At 41.4% G+C, this 16,404-nt stretch overlaps 1 protein-coding gene across 1 annotated transcript in view; it reads left to right on the forward strand.

Moving 5' to 3' along the window:
• Positions 1-16,404, forward strand: part of RABL3 (RAB, member of RAS oncogene family like 3) — a 58,003-nt gene that overhangs the window by 516 nt on the left and 41,083 nt on the right. Inside the window, exon 2 of the mRNA XM_036745108.1 lies at positions 14,870-14,961. Coding sequence (XP_036601003.1) covers positions 14,870-14,961 — 92 coding nt within the window. The remainder of the gene's footprint in view (positions 1-14,869; positions 14,962-16,404) is intronic.

Genomic DNA, 16,404 nt, shown 5'->3' on the forward strand with positions numbered 1-16,404 from the left:
ACATTTCCCAGCGGGCCTAGTGAGAGAGAGAGAGAGAGAGAGAGAGAGAGAGAGAGAGAGAGAGAGAGGGAGAGGGAGAGAGGGCTTGTGTGGGCGGGGTTCCCTCTTCCCAAGCTCCTGTGCTTTTGGCCGACCCTTAGTTGTGCCTTGCTTCTCCAGGCAGGCTGTTTCTTTTCTTCTAAAACTGAGTGAAAGCTGAACGCCTGTGTGGGTGTTGTTGGGAGAGAAGGGTCTTCTTTGTTGGAGATAGTAGCCATACGATTGACAGCCTAAAATTATCAAAAAGGAAAGTCTGCACCCACAGATAACCTTAAAACTGTGCTTAATCAGTCAGCATTTATTAACCGCCTACTGTGTGCCCGGCACTGTGCGAAGCACTGGGGATACAAAAAGAAGCAAAAGACATCCCCTGCCTTCAAGGAGCTTACAATCTAATGAGAGAAACAACATGCAAACAAATATATACAAAGCAAGATATATACAGGATAGTAAATAATTAAAAGAGGGTAAAGGCACTGGAATTAAAAAACGGTGGGGGAAGGCATCTTGTGTAGAGGTAGGATTTTAATAGGTATTTAAAGGAAGCCAGGGAGGTAGGTAGTTGGGGTGAAGGAGAGAACTTATCACCTTATACTTGATACCACCTTATACAGGTCTGATACACTTATTTGTAGGGTCCGCAAAGCAAACAAACAAAAAAGAAAACCGTAATTAAAAATTCAGAAACCTTTCTAAGCTTGCTGCCCAGGGCCTGGCCAGCTGGATCTAGCCTATGAGTTGTAGTTTGCTGACCCTAGTGTTGGGAAAGGGAGCTTTGAATTGCAAATTGAATTTTGCATGAAGTTTATCAATCACCAAAAACACCACTAAAATTTACACTTTACATTGCCCTGCTGCTTCTTCCATCTGTCCTATTGATCCAGCAAGACTGTTTTAACACTACTTCAATTCGTATATCCTCTACAGTTTTATTTTTAAGTCGTGTACCTGCCCAAACCAGACACTTGATTCTCTATTCCATTAGCTACCTGACAACACAGTCCCAAACTAGCATGGAAAAGGGCACTAGATTGATTAGGCCTGGATTCAAATCCTCATTTTGACCTTGGACAAGACTCTTGGCCTCAGTTCTTTCATCTGTAAAATGAGTCAAATGTGAAATGTAAATGAAAGGAGTCAGTATAGTGCAGTGGAAAGAACACATTGGCTTTGCAGTAAGGAGGACCTGCTTTCAAATCCCACTTCAGAAGCTTACTACCTGTGCAGCTTTGAGCAAGTCTCTCAACTTTCCTAGACTCAGTTTTCTTATCTGTAAAATGACAAATGTGTGGGTCAGAGATCACTACTCACATTAAAAATATATAGAGACCGTTCATGAGAAAAGGCAAAAAGGAGTTTATTACTTTCTCATGAGAAAGGACACACCCCAGCAAGTGTGTGTGTTGCACACAGCTCAAAGCAAGTTATAAAGATCCTAAGGCAGAGTTCCCCCACCCTCTACTGGCTTCTCTTCCCATTGACTGGGTTTGGAGCTCACATTCTAAATGCAGCAACAGAGAACAAAGAACAGAAAGGTAGGTGTGAGACCAGGGACTGGTATTCAGCAAAAAGGGAGTAGAGGCTAGATAAACGGGACCTTGCAGGTGTCTGTCCTCTGATGTGATTTCTTATCTCTACTTCCTCAGCAGAGCAGTTTCTAAAAATATAGAAGGGGTGCAGGGTGGGAGTGGATGGTAGGAGAGGTAAGGTCTTATCCCATGCTGAGGGGGCTTCACTGTTTCAGCATTCCACTCACAAGGTTGGACTAGGTGGCTGCTGAAGTGTCTGCGAGTCCTATGGCTGTGATCTGATGACTCCCAACTGCCTTTCCAGCTCTAAATCTGTGATCCATCTGGTGTTATTAAAAATTTTATTTTTTACTAACAAAAAGCTTTCTACTAAAAAACAAAAACAAAAAACCCCAAACTAATTACCTCTCTCACTCCCTCCTGTTATTCTTACAGAACAGCTCCTCCAGGTTCAAGAGACTCTGGATTTGTATCTACTCTAAACAAAAACTCCCAAGCCTCTACCTATGTGTCTATTTTTTCTCTAGTTAGCCTGAGGACACAATTATTTTGAAGGAAAAGCACTTAATAAAATAGCATAATAAGGAAATTGACAATAAATCATTTCCCCCACACTCCCCCATTCCCCAATAAGCCAAGGCATATACTCTGACACACAAATACATATTACCAGTGGAGAGAGCAAGTAAATATAGAGATTGTGTTTGATTCCCACACTTGGGGAATACATATTGGGAGGCAACTTACACTTCTAACACTGCTGGGCTCCTGATGAATTCTGGTCGTGTCCTTCAGTGCATCTGACTGAGTCGGTGTTGGTTCACTGGGCTTACTGCCCCTACTCCTTCCTGGATGCAGCATCCCTGCTGGACTCCATCAGATGCTATTTGACTTTAGTCTTCATCACCTCCAGCTCCTGGCACAGTCCTTGGATACTGCTGTGCTTTTTGAAGAAAGAGCAGAAACCAGTATATTAGAAAACTTCCAGCAGAAAGCCTCACTCATCCTACTTCTCAAACCTGAGGCTTATTTTCTCTCAAGCAAGAGATTCTCAGCCCCAGGTGCTAAGCTCTAGAATAGTGAACATCATCATCCCAGATAGCAGATAGTTTTAGACCTTTTCCTTCTCTTTAACCGTCCCCAGCCCTCTCCTGGTAGAGGGCTGGGTATTCTAAGGGACCTCACCCTAGCTTATGGTGATTGTCATATACGCTTCCCTGTGTTCATCTTTGCCGGCTAGGCTATAAACCATATAAAAATCATAGGATCACAGAATTATAGCTCTAGCACAGGAAGTTCCCTTAATAGGATATCTTTGCCCAATAATTGTCAGATCACTTTGAGCTTTGGAGGTCCCCGGTTTTTTAAAGTCTTTCTCCCTTTTGCCCATGTAAATGAGCAGATGGAGAAAAGGTATAGAAACAGTCTGCACTCAGTGGGCAAGTTCATTGTCTATGCTAAGTCACTTACAGATTTTTTTAATAAATTTATTTTTTATTTTTAGTTTATAACATTCAGTTCCACGAGTTTTTGGGTTCCAAATTTTCTCTCTCTCCTTCTCCTCCCTCCTCCCCCCAAGACGGCGTGGTTCTACATATACCTTCACATTTAACTTATTTACATAATAGTCCAGTTGTAAAAAATTATAACCAATGGAATGAATCATGAGAAAGGAGAAACAAAACCAAAAAAGAAGGAAAAAAAAGAGAGCAAATAGTTTGCCTCAGTCTGCATTCAGACTCCGTAATTCTTTCTCTGGATGTGCACAGCTTTTTCCATCATGAGTCTTTTGGAGCTGTCTTTGAACCTTGTGTTGATGAGAAGAATCAAGTCTATCAAAGTTAGTCCTTACAGATACTGTGTGTCTGTAATCGTGTATAATGATCTCCTGGTTCTGCTGCCCTCACTCAGCATCAGTTCATGTAAGTCTTTCCAGGTTATAATGAAGTCCATGTGTTCCTCCTTTCTTATTGCACAATAGTATTCCATTACATTCATATACCACAGTTTGTTTAGCCATTCTCCAATTGATCGGCATCCCTTTGATTCCAGTTCTTTGCCACCACAAAAAGAGCTGCTGTAAATATTTTTGTACATACGGGTCCGTTTCCCACTTGTATGATATCTTTGGAATATAGCCCTAGAAGTGGTATTGCTGGGTCAAAGGGTATGCACATTTTTATAGCCCTTTGGGCATAGTTCCAAATTACTCTCCAGAATGGCTGGATAAGTTCACAGCTCCACCAACAATGTAACAATGTTCCAATTTTCTCACATCCTTTCCAACATTTATCATTTTCATGTTTTGTCATGTTAGCCAATCTGACAGGAGTCATATGCCTATAGATATCTTTAATTTCTTCCACTGAAAACTGTCTGTTCATATCCTTTGACCATTTCTCAATTGGGGAATTACTTGTATTCCTATAAATTTGGTTCAGTTCCCTGTATATTTTAAATATGAGGCCTTTATCAGAGACACTGGTTGTAAATATTTTTTCCCAATTTTCTACTTCCCTCCTAATCTTTGTTGCATTGGCTTTGTTTATACAAAAACTTCAATTTAACATAGTCAAAATTATCCATTTTGCATTTTGTAATGCTCTCTATCTCTTGTTGGTTCATGATTTCTTCCCTTTCCCCTAGACCTCTAAGTCACTTATAGTTTGAAAGCCTTATATGTAGCTCATTGACTGTTATCTGCTGTTGCAAATACAGCCTCTCAGGGGCATTTCTCCACACCTGTATTTGGACTGCTCATTCCTCAGCTTCAGTCAAGTCTGTGCAAAGTGGATTTTACAGGCTCAACAGCTTCAGTCAAGTAAATTTTATTTGCAGGTTTATTCTGTCCCTTAAGTTCACCACAATTTATCATGTCAGCTTTAATTGGCCAAGTTCTGACTTCTCAATTCTCTCCTCTTTTGAGAGAATGGAAGAGAAGGGGGAAGAAAGAGACTTGATGTTGGTCAGGGAAGAGGGTGGATTTTTCAAAGGTTAAAAATACCCATAAAGGTTATCAGGAGGGGTTGGAATAGTCAGATGGATTGCAGGTTCCCTCACAGAAAGAGGAGGTTGGAATTGGTTTGAGAAGAAGCGTCTGTAGTGTGGTAGGCTTACAATCTCTTCTGGATTCTCCAAAATTCCTTCAGACTGGGGCTGATGTTGGAGAGAGTAAAAGGAGGGGGAGGAGGAGGAAGAGGAGGAGAAACTTGATTAAAGGCAACCCTTTTGAAACTTGATTTGGTGTTGGGGAAAAACGAGAAAGCTGACCTAAAAGCTGGCCCAGGATGTGGACGCAAAACTTTCCTTCTAGCCAGAGGGTGTAATGGTGAAAGGGTGGTTGTGTCAGGGTCAACAGAACTCCTGTTTGGTCTGTGATTCCTGGTTTCTGTGGTTCGATACCCTGTTCATAAGATATATAAGCACGTATTTGCTCTTTTGGATTTTCGTAACTACAAGAGTAAATGTAAGTGAATTGATACTGTTTGGTATGATGAATGAGTGAATAAGCATTCATCAAGTGCTAACTATGGGCGGAGCACTATGCTAAGCTCTAGGGATACAGGTAGAAAAGAGAGTCTTTGTTCTCAAGGAGCTCCCATCCTAATAGAAGGAAATAATATGTACATATGCATATATGTATATTCACATGCATACACATAGATGGGGTTTCAGATACAAATGTCAATAAAGTCACACAAAAAGGCCCAGTGGTCTTTAGGGTACAACAGCAAAGCAGATGGTAATGGAACTTTTTAAATACTATTTCCCTTGATAAAACCATCTATGTATCTGATGCGAAACCATTTGAGGGTGCCAAGGACTTCTCTGATTAGAACTTTGTTTTCTGGGGTTTCCGGTAGCTGCTGGTGCTAAGGTGAGGGCTGCTGCACCTGAAGAGACAGTTGTGAGGGTGCATCTCCACCACGGTTGATTCTCTGCATGCTGACTTTGTGAGCCAGGCTAGAAGCAGGGCTGGTGGTCTGGAGGGTGGAGCTGAGGAGCACTGCCCTTCCTGGGCTTCTTAGCTAACTAGCTCATCAGTGACAGTGTTGGTGATGGTGGGATTGATGGGCTTCTTTCCCACAAGGTACACATCCTTTGATGATGACTGCTGCAGCCTGGCTGGTGACTGGGAGGCCCTGCTTTCCTGGACCAGAGAATCTATAATGTATAAATAGACATGTTGGTAATTGGAAGCACTTTTGCCTTCAACATTAGAATCTTTGAGAACCCCAACTCGGCTCCCTCCTTGACCTCCTTAGTTAGGTTTGATTCACAAGTAAGAACTGATCAATGGAAAGTGGTAGGTCAGAAATGGTGGCATGTGCTTATAATCCTTGCTACCAGGGAGACAGCTGAGGTTGATACATCCTTGTGTTCAGAACTGCAATTCTAAGGAAGAGTGAAGCAAGTGGTTGCTGTACTTGAAGCAAGATTGGGAGAACCAGTCTCTCCCACCCTGCCTCCAGATTATAAACCCTTCTAAGCCAAGGCTCCATTGTTTTCCCGTTAAGGTTAACAAGCCTCAGCACTCTTCCCACTGACAATGGAAATGCTAGAGAAAGAAAACTTCTGAGGCTACTGTATTAGCAAGGCAATAAATACAACATTGATAATAATTGTGAAGATGCCTGTGTAGTTCTGTATCGCAAAATGTGAGAGACCCTCCATATAGAAGTAAAACATTTATTCAGACAACAGAAGACCAAATCCCATAACTAGTAAGTCCAACCCATCCAAGCAGCAACCAACTCCCAAAACCAGTAAGCCCACTTTATCATAACAGCAAGGAACTTAAAACACAATATCACAGCATGGAGCCTTGCCATCCCATAACCTTCTGCACCACCCCCCCCGACAAACACACTCACAGCACAGCACACGTCTGCTCTTTCCCTCAGTGCTAACTTCTCTCTCAGCATTTCCTGTAACACACTTTCCTTTTCTTCTCAGCAAGCTCCTCAAACCACATGTGACTTAGGCTTCCTGTAATTTAAGCAGGTCACATGGCCTATTAATGGGTAGGAAAGATCTTATAATCTAAATTGTCATTACAGCTACCTTAATTATTCTCCTTATTACAATTTCACTGTTTTTTTCTTACATCCCTAAACTGTTGAGTTTACCATCTTTCCAGAATTCTCAGCTCAAGTGAAGCTGTTTTCTTTGTAGCACCCTAGTCTTATGGATAAGAGATTGCTGCGGTTGAAGCAGAAATACAGAAGGTGAACCTGCCATTCACACTTTTGCTGTGTTATGCAGACAGTTGCTGCCCTGGAACCATTGGGAACTAGAAAAGTGAGACATCCTCAATGTCCATTAGAGAGGAGAATTTTTTTTTTCAGTTTTAAAAAAGGAAAGCAGGGGTACTAAACACAGGTACTAGTAACCTCTTCCCTTACTCTCTTCAACCCCCCCAAGCATCTTCACTGCCTACATGGTAGAAAACTATCTCTGGTGCTGTAGCCCTCCTGAGACAGGCTATAACCTGTGAGCCATTTGGGGAGTTTCTACCTTTCCCTACTTTGCTCCATTTTCCTTTGCTGGCCAGTCTGAGATTTAGGACCGCTGCTGTCTCAGATCAAGGTGCCTGAGCAATGTCTCCTCATCTCTAGCCCTCCTAAGACTTCTGATGGCTACAAAGAATATATTTCAATAAACTCCCTCAAGATTTATAAGCTCTATGCTTGTGATCCTTTTCTTTCTTCCCTGCATGTGGCAATTGGTTTATCACAAAATAATTTCTTTAGAACACATTTGCTTCTAGGTATAGAAAATAACATGAATAAGAAAATTAGATCAGTTCTCCTTTTGAGTTATTTTCTGTGAACTCCCAAAGTTACCCTGTTGTATTTGGTAAAAGAAATAGGTTACTAAAACAAGTGGAAAGTTGGAAAGTTGCTTTTGTTAACTGCTAGGTAAGTTGACTCCATGCTGGGCTAGGGTGGAAAGCTGTAAAATCCTCACGGGTATGGGGAGAAAGCCAGAGCAGGGTGCTACTTAGTGTTCCTTCCTATTGTAAGGGTATACAGGATAACTGGTAGGAGTATTGGTTTCAAAGTGTGAAGAGAATAAGTCTCAAGGTTGATCTTAATAGTAGAGGATATTAATTGGTTAATTGTCCACCTACGGTATGTATACATGGGGCCAGTGACATCATAGGTGAATGAGTAGGGTCAGTGATGTGTGGGTTGCATAGAGAGGCTGGAGCAATGATATCACAAGGCAGGCAGGGTTTGAATTTGCATGGTTCTGGGTGGTGCTTAGTATTTTGACAGGTAGCATAGTGCCTGCCTTCCTGTTAATGGACTTTTGTGACAATCAGTACTCTGAAGTCATTAAAACCTCTGTGTAGTTTCCCAAATGTAATCCAGCCCAATTTCCTAGAACATATATGTTCTAATATATGTCTGTCAGTAGATACAGTCTGCCTGGCCAGCTACATGTCATTGAGCAACGTGTCTTTTTATCCACTTTGGCTTTCCTGTGTAGATTTGTTATGGACTTTACTGAAGAGACTTTGTGGGGTTCTGAGGCTCTGTGCATTTAGGACTTTGCCCTGTGGCAACATTTGGACAGCCTCCCCATCAATTCAGAATCTTTTCAGTTTAGAAATTGTACATCTGTGACATTACCTTGTTATATTTAATGTTCACATCAAGCAAAAGGTTGAAAAAAAGTATCCCCATTATTGTTGCCTGTTATTTTGCCAAGAACCCTCAAGACTGAATGTTATTAGGAATCAATTTTTTTAAACAACATCAATAAACATCTTTTTTTCCTCTATAATATTTTGGAAATGATCTTGTTCTCTATCTAAACCAGTGTTGCCCTTGGCTGTCATAATTTCCGTGGTTGGCAAAATTGTTTCCTGGCTGAGGCAGTCACTAGATTCTGCCGACTTGTTTTGGCTACTATTTTTACATAGGTATAACGTTTGCTACGCAGGATGATAATTCTGTACTTCTTAATAGTTGTGTTTTGTTGGCTTAGAATGAGTGTAAATAGTAATTGTTTCTGTTCTGGCCAGAAACTCTGAGGGTGTTCCCCTTCCAGATTGATTTTTTTTTTTTTTGAGTAGGTAAAAGAGGACATTTTTGCCTCATTTCTTACCTAGCCTTTATCACTGAATGGGCACTGCCTTAGACAAACTGAGACCTGGGAAAGACTTGAGCTTAAAAAAGCCAAGGTTTCCCGTTGCATCTGGGGCCATCTGCAATCATTCTGATCTTTATCTTGCCACTGGACCCAGGTGTCCCTGGAGAAGAAGATGGGTCTGAAGACATTGCACAGCCTTGCCTCACTTAAATGCAATTCACTTGCAAGTGAAGACATCACTCTCCCTGACATCATTGGTCCTCTTGGAGAAGGAAGGACAAATTAGGAACAAAAGTTGTGTAACCTGAGGCAAGTCACTTAACCCCTCTTAGCTTCAGATTCCTCATCTATAAAATCTAAGCCCCAGGGGGCAGCTAGGTGGCAAAGTGGATAGAGCACCAGCCTTGGAGTCAGGAGGACCTGAGTTCAAGTCTGCTGTCAGACACTTACTAGCTGTGTTGCCCTGGGCAAGTCACTGAACCCCAGTTGCCTCCCAAACAAAACCTAATCCACAGAGTTGGTGTCAGGCTCAAAAGGAATAAAATATGTTAAGTGCTTCACAAGTCTTAAAGGGCTAAATAAATGCTAGCTATCTTAAAGTTTTCTCCCTTCTACACTTAGTGATCTCTTTTGCTCACATTAAGTCAGCTCTCTCTCAGCCGATGACTTCTAAATGTAGCCCTTGTCCCTCGCCTGATCTAATCATCCATTACCAACTGCCTGCTGGATATCTCCTGAATGCCTAACGTGTTTAAAAGAGAACTCATGCTCTCTCTGTCCACCCAACCCACTTCTTTTTCTAACTTCCCTATTTGTTTGGATGGCATTACCATCTTCCCATTTGCCCAGGTTTGGAATCTTATAGTTATCTTTGACTTTTCAGCACATCTATCAAAAGTGTTTATTAAGCACTTACTGTCTATTAGGCATTGTGCTAAGGGCTGAGGAAGAAACTGACACAAGTGAACCAGTACCTGCTTCAAAGGTGCTTACATTGTAATAAGGGAGACAACTCTTAAGTGTCTGAGGCCAGATTTGAACTCACATCTTCCTGACTCCGGTCCTGGTGCTCTCTCTACTGTACCACCTAGCTGCTCTGTGTGTGTGTGTGTGTGTATCTATCTATGTATCTGTGTATGTCTGTGTCATTTTGGGAGGGAATGTATTAGCAGCTGAGGTCATCAGGAAAGGCTTCATGTAGAAGGTGGCACCTGAGCTGAGTCTTGATGAAAACCAAAGATTCCAAGAAGAAGTTGGGGGGAGGGGTGCTTTTCGCAGGAATCTGGGATGGCTCACAGAAAAGCACAGAAATGGAGAGATTTGTATGGAATAAGAATAGACCAGGCTAGTATGTCTGGATCTCAGGGAACAAAGAAGGGATTTAGGTGTAAGAAGAAGCCAAGTTGTAAAAACCTTTAAATACAAAGCAGAAGAGTTGTTTTTAATCTGAAAAGTGATAAGTAGCCATTAGAATTTCTTGAGTGGTCAAAGGAGGTATGAGTAACATTATCAGAACTGACTTTTGGAAAATCACTTTAGTGTCTATAGAATAGAGAGAGGCTTGAGATGGGGAGGCCATTGTCCAGGTGAGAGGGAGTGAAGGCCTGAACTTGGCGGGGGGCGTGGTTTGAGTTGAGAATGAGGGACCTAGGCAAGAGATGTTGTGGAGATATTAATGCCAAGATCTGGGAACTGATTGGATATGTGGGGTGAGAATGAAGTCAAGGATGACACTGAGGTTGTGAACCAGGGTGATGGGAAGGATGGTGGTGGTCTTGACAGCCATAGGGAAGTTTGGAAGAGGGGGTGGGTTTTGGGGAAAGATAATGAATTCTGTTTTGGACATGTTAAGCTCAAGGTATCTCTGGGACATTCAATTTGAAATGTCCAGTAAGCAGTTGGTGAGGCAGGATTGGAGCTTAGGACAGATAGGGTCTGGTAATCATCAGCATAGAAATGGTAATAGAACCTATGGGAACATGAAGTCATCAAGTGAGAGTGTAATGAGAAAAGATAAGAAATCCTAGAACAGTAGGAGGGGTGATGAATTATCAAAAGAGACAGAAATAAATCAGAAATGTAGGAGCAGAACCAAGAAAAAAAACTGTTTTGAAAACCCAGAGCTCATCCAGAAGGAGAGAGTAGTCAGCAGTGTCAGATATTGCAGAGATCCAGAAGAATGAGGACTGAAAAATGGTGATAGATTTGACAATTAAGACATCATTTGTTACTTTGGAGAGAGCAATTTCAATTGAACAATGAGGCTGGAAGCTGGATTGCAGAAGGTTTAGAGGAGAGGAAGTGAAGGCACCATGTGTAGACGACTCTTCATATTAATTTGTCTGAGATAGAGAGGAAAGATGCAGTATGATAGTTAGCAGGGATGGTGAGACCTTGGAGTTTTTTAAGGATGGGAGAGATTTGGGAGTATTCATAGACAACAGGGAAGGAACCAAAGATTGAAGATTAGAAGAGAGAGAGGGGTGAAAATGGGGCCAATTTTTGAAAAAGATGCAAGGGGTTGATAACAGGAGTACATGTAGAGGAGTCACCTTTGATGGGAAGAGCCATCTTTTCATTAATTAAGGATAAAATGTTCAGGAATGGTGTTAAGGGATTGTGTGATGAGGAGGGGGAAGAGGTGAATCGCCTCAATTTCTTTTACTTTGTTTTATTTGTAAAGTGTGGGCAAGGACCTCATCTGGCTGGGTGGAGGGAAGAGGTACTGTGAGAGGCTTAAGGAGAGAAGATTTAGAACGGCTCTTGTGGGGGAATGAGTGAGAGAATCAATTAGGGAGGTGTAAAAGAATCATCACATTGTAATAAGGGCCCAATTGAGATTAGGTAATATAATTTTGTAGTGGTGGGGAAGGGGTGATGAATTCCTCTAGCTCCCTCCAGGAGCATATGATGAAGAGCAAAGGGGATGGATGAGGGGAGGAAACCAGGGTTGTGGTTTTACAGGGTATAAGCTTGTGACAAGGGATCAACAGATTGAAGACTACAGGATGGTGGCAAGTTGCACTGGTTCCAATGAAAGGGTTGAGACTGGGAAGGAAGGAGAATGTAGCCAGAGCAGGAATAATGTCCTGGGTGAGGCAGTGTAGAGTTTGAAGGTCATGGTGAGCAAAATTAGGTTTCAGAAGAACAAGGTATAGCTAGTTAGTACAGTGCACAGAGTACTAGAGTTGGAATCAGAATGTTCTGAGTTCAAATACTGCCTCAACCCCTTACTAGCTGTATGACCCTGGTCAAAGCACTTAACTTCTCTTTGCCTCAGTTTCCTCATCTGCAAAATGGGGATACTAATGGCACCTACCTCTGTGGGTTATTGTGAGGGTCAAATGAGATGGTAATTGTAAAGCATTTCGCATAGTGTCTGGCACATAGTAAGGGCTATATAACTGTCAGCTATTATTTTTATCATCATCATCATCATCATCATCATTTAACCTCTCTCAGCATCATCTGTATGTTCGCAAAGGCTGTCCCCCATCCCTCCAACCCCCCAGCATAACATGACCTCCTTTGTCCTCATATCCCTATGGTGTATTCATGGGCCACATTGTCTCAGAGGTCTTCTCTGAAGCCTTGAGGGAGAGGGGTTGTGTTAGTGCTCCCACCAAGGTTACTCTATATTTTCATGTGTATATTTTATATATATTCATCTGTGTACATCATGTTTCCCCCCAGTATACTGGAAGCAACTTTAGGGCAGGGACCATTTCATTTTTATCTTTATATTCCACAGCATCTAGCACACAGTGGGTATCTTGTACATAATAGCCACTTAATAAATGCCTCTTGAATTGAATTATCTTTTATCCGTTTTCTATTTGTCAGATTTTACAGCTTATTGCTGTAAGTCTTAGTAAATGCTTATCCCTTTTGCTCTAAACAGGCAATGATTTGACTGCACACAGATTGTTGATTATGAAATGACTGATCACCAGACATTTCCTGTCAAAATGCAGCTTCATTTTTTATGATTTCATTTAGTGCTTGCCCACACTTTGCACCTGTCTTTTAGTATTCATGGTACTCCTTATATAAGTGACCTTGAGCAAACCACTTATGTTTCCTCATCTGTGAAACAAAAGGATTGGGATGGATGATTTCTCAGCCCCAAATCCGACCTACCGATGACTGCTTTTGCCGCTGGGCTTCTCCCTTTCACATTGAAGTCACCAGGTGCTAGGGTATAAGCTCCCTGAATCGAGATGATCTTATCAAGGTTTTTGTAGAATTTCTCCACTTCATCTCCTGCTAACAGATGGCCATCCATTGGCTTATTTGAAGTCAAGGTGACCGTGAAATGATGCTTCTTATTGCCTTTAGGACGGAGCAAATCATCCTCCTCTATTTTGGTACAATTTCATGTCTTCTGATTTCATTTAAAACAGGAATGTTTACATGGATGAAGTTCAGCTCCTTTAGTAATATGGCCGATTTGATAATTGGACAAAGTTTGCGGGTTAAGTGCTCTTAAACACGTTAGTGGATCCACAGTTCCTTTGGCGTGAGTGAAAACTCTTTCCACCCATGCAAATTGCTGCCTCTACCGCTTCTCATCATATGTGCTTCTTGTTTTGAGTCTGTCAGCTAAGTCATAACTTACCTCCACTTTCATTCATTCATCCATAGTCTCACAGAATTTACAACTGGAAGGGGCCTTAGAGATCATTGGATGAAGAGACTGAGGGTCAGAAAGGTGAAATGTCTTGCTGTAGGTCACACAAGTAGGATGTTGCAGAGCTGGGTTCAGAACTCAGTCTTATGACTTCAAATTCAGTGTCCTTTCTGCCGTACCATCCTGTTAGAGAATCCACCCAACCCTACTGAATGAAGGCTTTTCATGTATGCCAGTGGAATTCTCAGCCTGTCAATGTTTTATCCCTCACCCCTCTGGCTTGATAGCCCTCTTCTTTTCCACCACAACAGTCTTATTCTGGAGCTTCATGGCTGGGAGGTGGCCTTGGTTTCCCAAAGGAGTACAAGTCAGGTTTTATAAAGCTGGAAAGCCTTGGAATATGAGAGATTGTCTGCTGTCTTAGGACCAGTTTAGCTAAGAACAGAGAGATTCATCACCAGTAGGTTTTCTAATAGGTAATGAGATTTTTGGCCGTGGTGACCCAGGTTTAAAAACTGTGTGTGAGAGGGGTGTGTGTGTGCGCGCGCGCGCATGTGTGCATGTGCTCACATGTTGTCCGGTGGGCAACCAGTAATATAGCACCGGACTTCAGTGGGGAGAGATTAACACTGGGCATATAAATTTCTGGAGTTTTTTTTCATATTGGTGATAATTGAACCCAAACGATTAGATGCAATCACCACAGCAGAGAGTATAAAAAGAAGAAAAGAGGGCTTGAGACAGAACCTAGAAACTCTCACTCTTAGAGGGGCAGGAAGGTGATGGGCCATCAAAGGAGATTTTAAAAGTACCATCTTATAAGTACGAGAACAACTAGGAGAGATCAGTGTCATAGAAGCCAGGAGGTGACAAGGAATGCAAGAGGAACAGTGGTCAGCAGTGTTGAAGAATGTAAACAGGTCAAGAAGACTGAGGAGTGAGGGAAAAAAATGAGCATTTGGATTAAGCAATTAAGACATCATCGGAGACCTTAATACAAGTTTCAGTGATATGATAAGTTTGGAAATAAGATGATAAGATATTAAGGAATGAGTGTGTAGCAGGTGGAGGTACTACTTTGACACTACTCATTCTAGAGGTTAAACAGACAAGGGGAAGAAAGATACAGGGAGATAGCTTGAGGCAGCAGTAAGGCCAAGGCAGATATTTTGTTTTACCTTTTTTAAAGATAGACCGTTGTGTTTTGTTTTTAGGCAGCATGGAAGAAACCATTAAATAGGGAGAAATTGAAGAAGAGAGAGACAGAGAGAAGGAGGGAAAATGGAGCTGAGGGAAGTTGAAGGTGGAGGGATTGCTTACTGGAGTAAGTTCTTAAAGAAGTTGTGTAGTGTTGGGATAAAGGGCACAAGTTGAGAAGTTGGCCATGGCAGGGAAAAGGGATAGAAGTGGATGGATCACTTATAGAGAGATTTTGAGGTGTCGATTAGGGGAGGAGAGTTAAAGATGGATGCGTTTAAAATCTATAAAGTAAGAGGCAAGGTTTTGTGATGAGAGGTATGAAGATGGATTCCAATATGTACACAAATTGAAGTATTTGTATCTTTTTCAGGTGTTGGGAAATCTTCACTTGTTCATCTTTTGTGTCAAAATCAGGTGTTGGGAAATCCATCCTGGACCGTGGGCTGCTCAGTGGATGTCCGAGTATGTAGTCTTTAGATTTTAGTTTTTCCAAAACTATGTTTATATAAGTGAAGGAAATGAATTCTTTCATTCTACGCCTTTAAATTATAGGGTCAAATTAAACTGTTAAATAGGTTAAGTCTGAGAACTTTTTTGATAAGGGTTTGGCTCAAAGCACTATCCAATGCACGTCTGTCTCAGTATATTACCGGACCTGCCAGGTTGTAGCCTTAGTTCCTGCCCATCTTGTCCACACTTGACGTTTCTGATAAGGCTGAGGCATGTGCAGCTGCTCATATGATAGAGCACACCTTTGCTTTGTTCCACACAAGTAGTTCTGGGATCACCTCAGCAAAGGTGTCACCTTATGGTTGGTTTGCTTCTTTTGATTTGACCCTTTCCTGCCTTGAGTGAAGATAATGGATTTGGAAGAGGGGAATGGGGACTATAGGGAATATTGTTTTAATATCTTGCTATTTTTGTCTTAATTATGGAGTAGTACAAAAACAATTATATGTATTAGCAAACATACCTGAGATTAATTTTGTTTTAAGTTTCTTGTGCTTACAATACTGAAAACTTGAACAAATTAGAGGGAATATGGAATACAGATGCCTGTTCCTGAAACTTGGTTTCCAGGGGGAACAGAGCAGAACTATGTGACTGATTCCAGGTCACTCCAAAACCATGGAATGGTGAAGAAGGCCCTGATGTTTCCTTTAGGCTCACCGGGTAAACATGCAACCAGCCTCATAGAGCATAATCTTTAAAATAAGTTCTAGCCTTTCTTTTTAAGTCCTGAGGACATGCTTGAGATCAGCAAGGGGAAAGGGGGGAAAGTTAGTAGATTAAAATAATCCTGAAGTTAATTAGAAGCCTGCTGAGGTGACAGTGAGCCTTATGAGGGAGGTGACACTACTGGCCTTAATTTAATTTTTTTGAAGGCGGGGGGTGGTAGGTGAGATATGCCATATTCAAATCGAGTTGGAGATCTAACTGGTAAAGCTTTGCATTCTATAGGTGGAGTATAACCCCTCTGGTTAAGGGCCCGAAGAAGACAGATTAAATTACAAGGAATTAGCTCTCATAATTATTAACTTCTTTTTACTGTTAATTTAATTTTTTTCTTAATTATGTGCAACAAAATTTTTCAACATTGATTTTTTAAAATTTTGAGTTCCAGATTCTTTCCCTCCCCTTGAGAAGGCAAGCAGTTTGATATAGATTATATATGTGCAGTCATGCAGAACATTTCCATATTAGCCATATTGCAAAAGACCTAAAAAAACCCAAGAATAATAAAGTTTAAAAAAAAAGTATGCTTCAATCTGCATTCAGACTCCATCAGTTCTTTCTCTAGAGGTGGATAGCGTTTTTCATCATAAATTTTTAGAACGGTCTTGGATTATTGTATTGCTGCACATAGCTAAGTCATTCACAGTTGATCGTTGTACAGTATTGCCA

This window comes from Trichosurus vulpecula, chromosome 2 (genome assembly GCF_011100635.1).
Source record: "Trichosurus vulpecula isolate mTriVul1 chromosome 2, mTriVul1.pri, whole genome shotgun sequence".
Lineage (NCBI taxonomy): Eukaryota > Metazoa > Chordata > Mammalia > Diprotodontia > Phalangeridae > Trichosurus > Trichosurus vulpecula.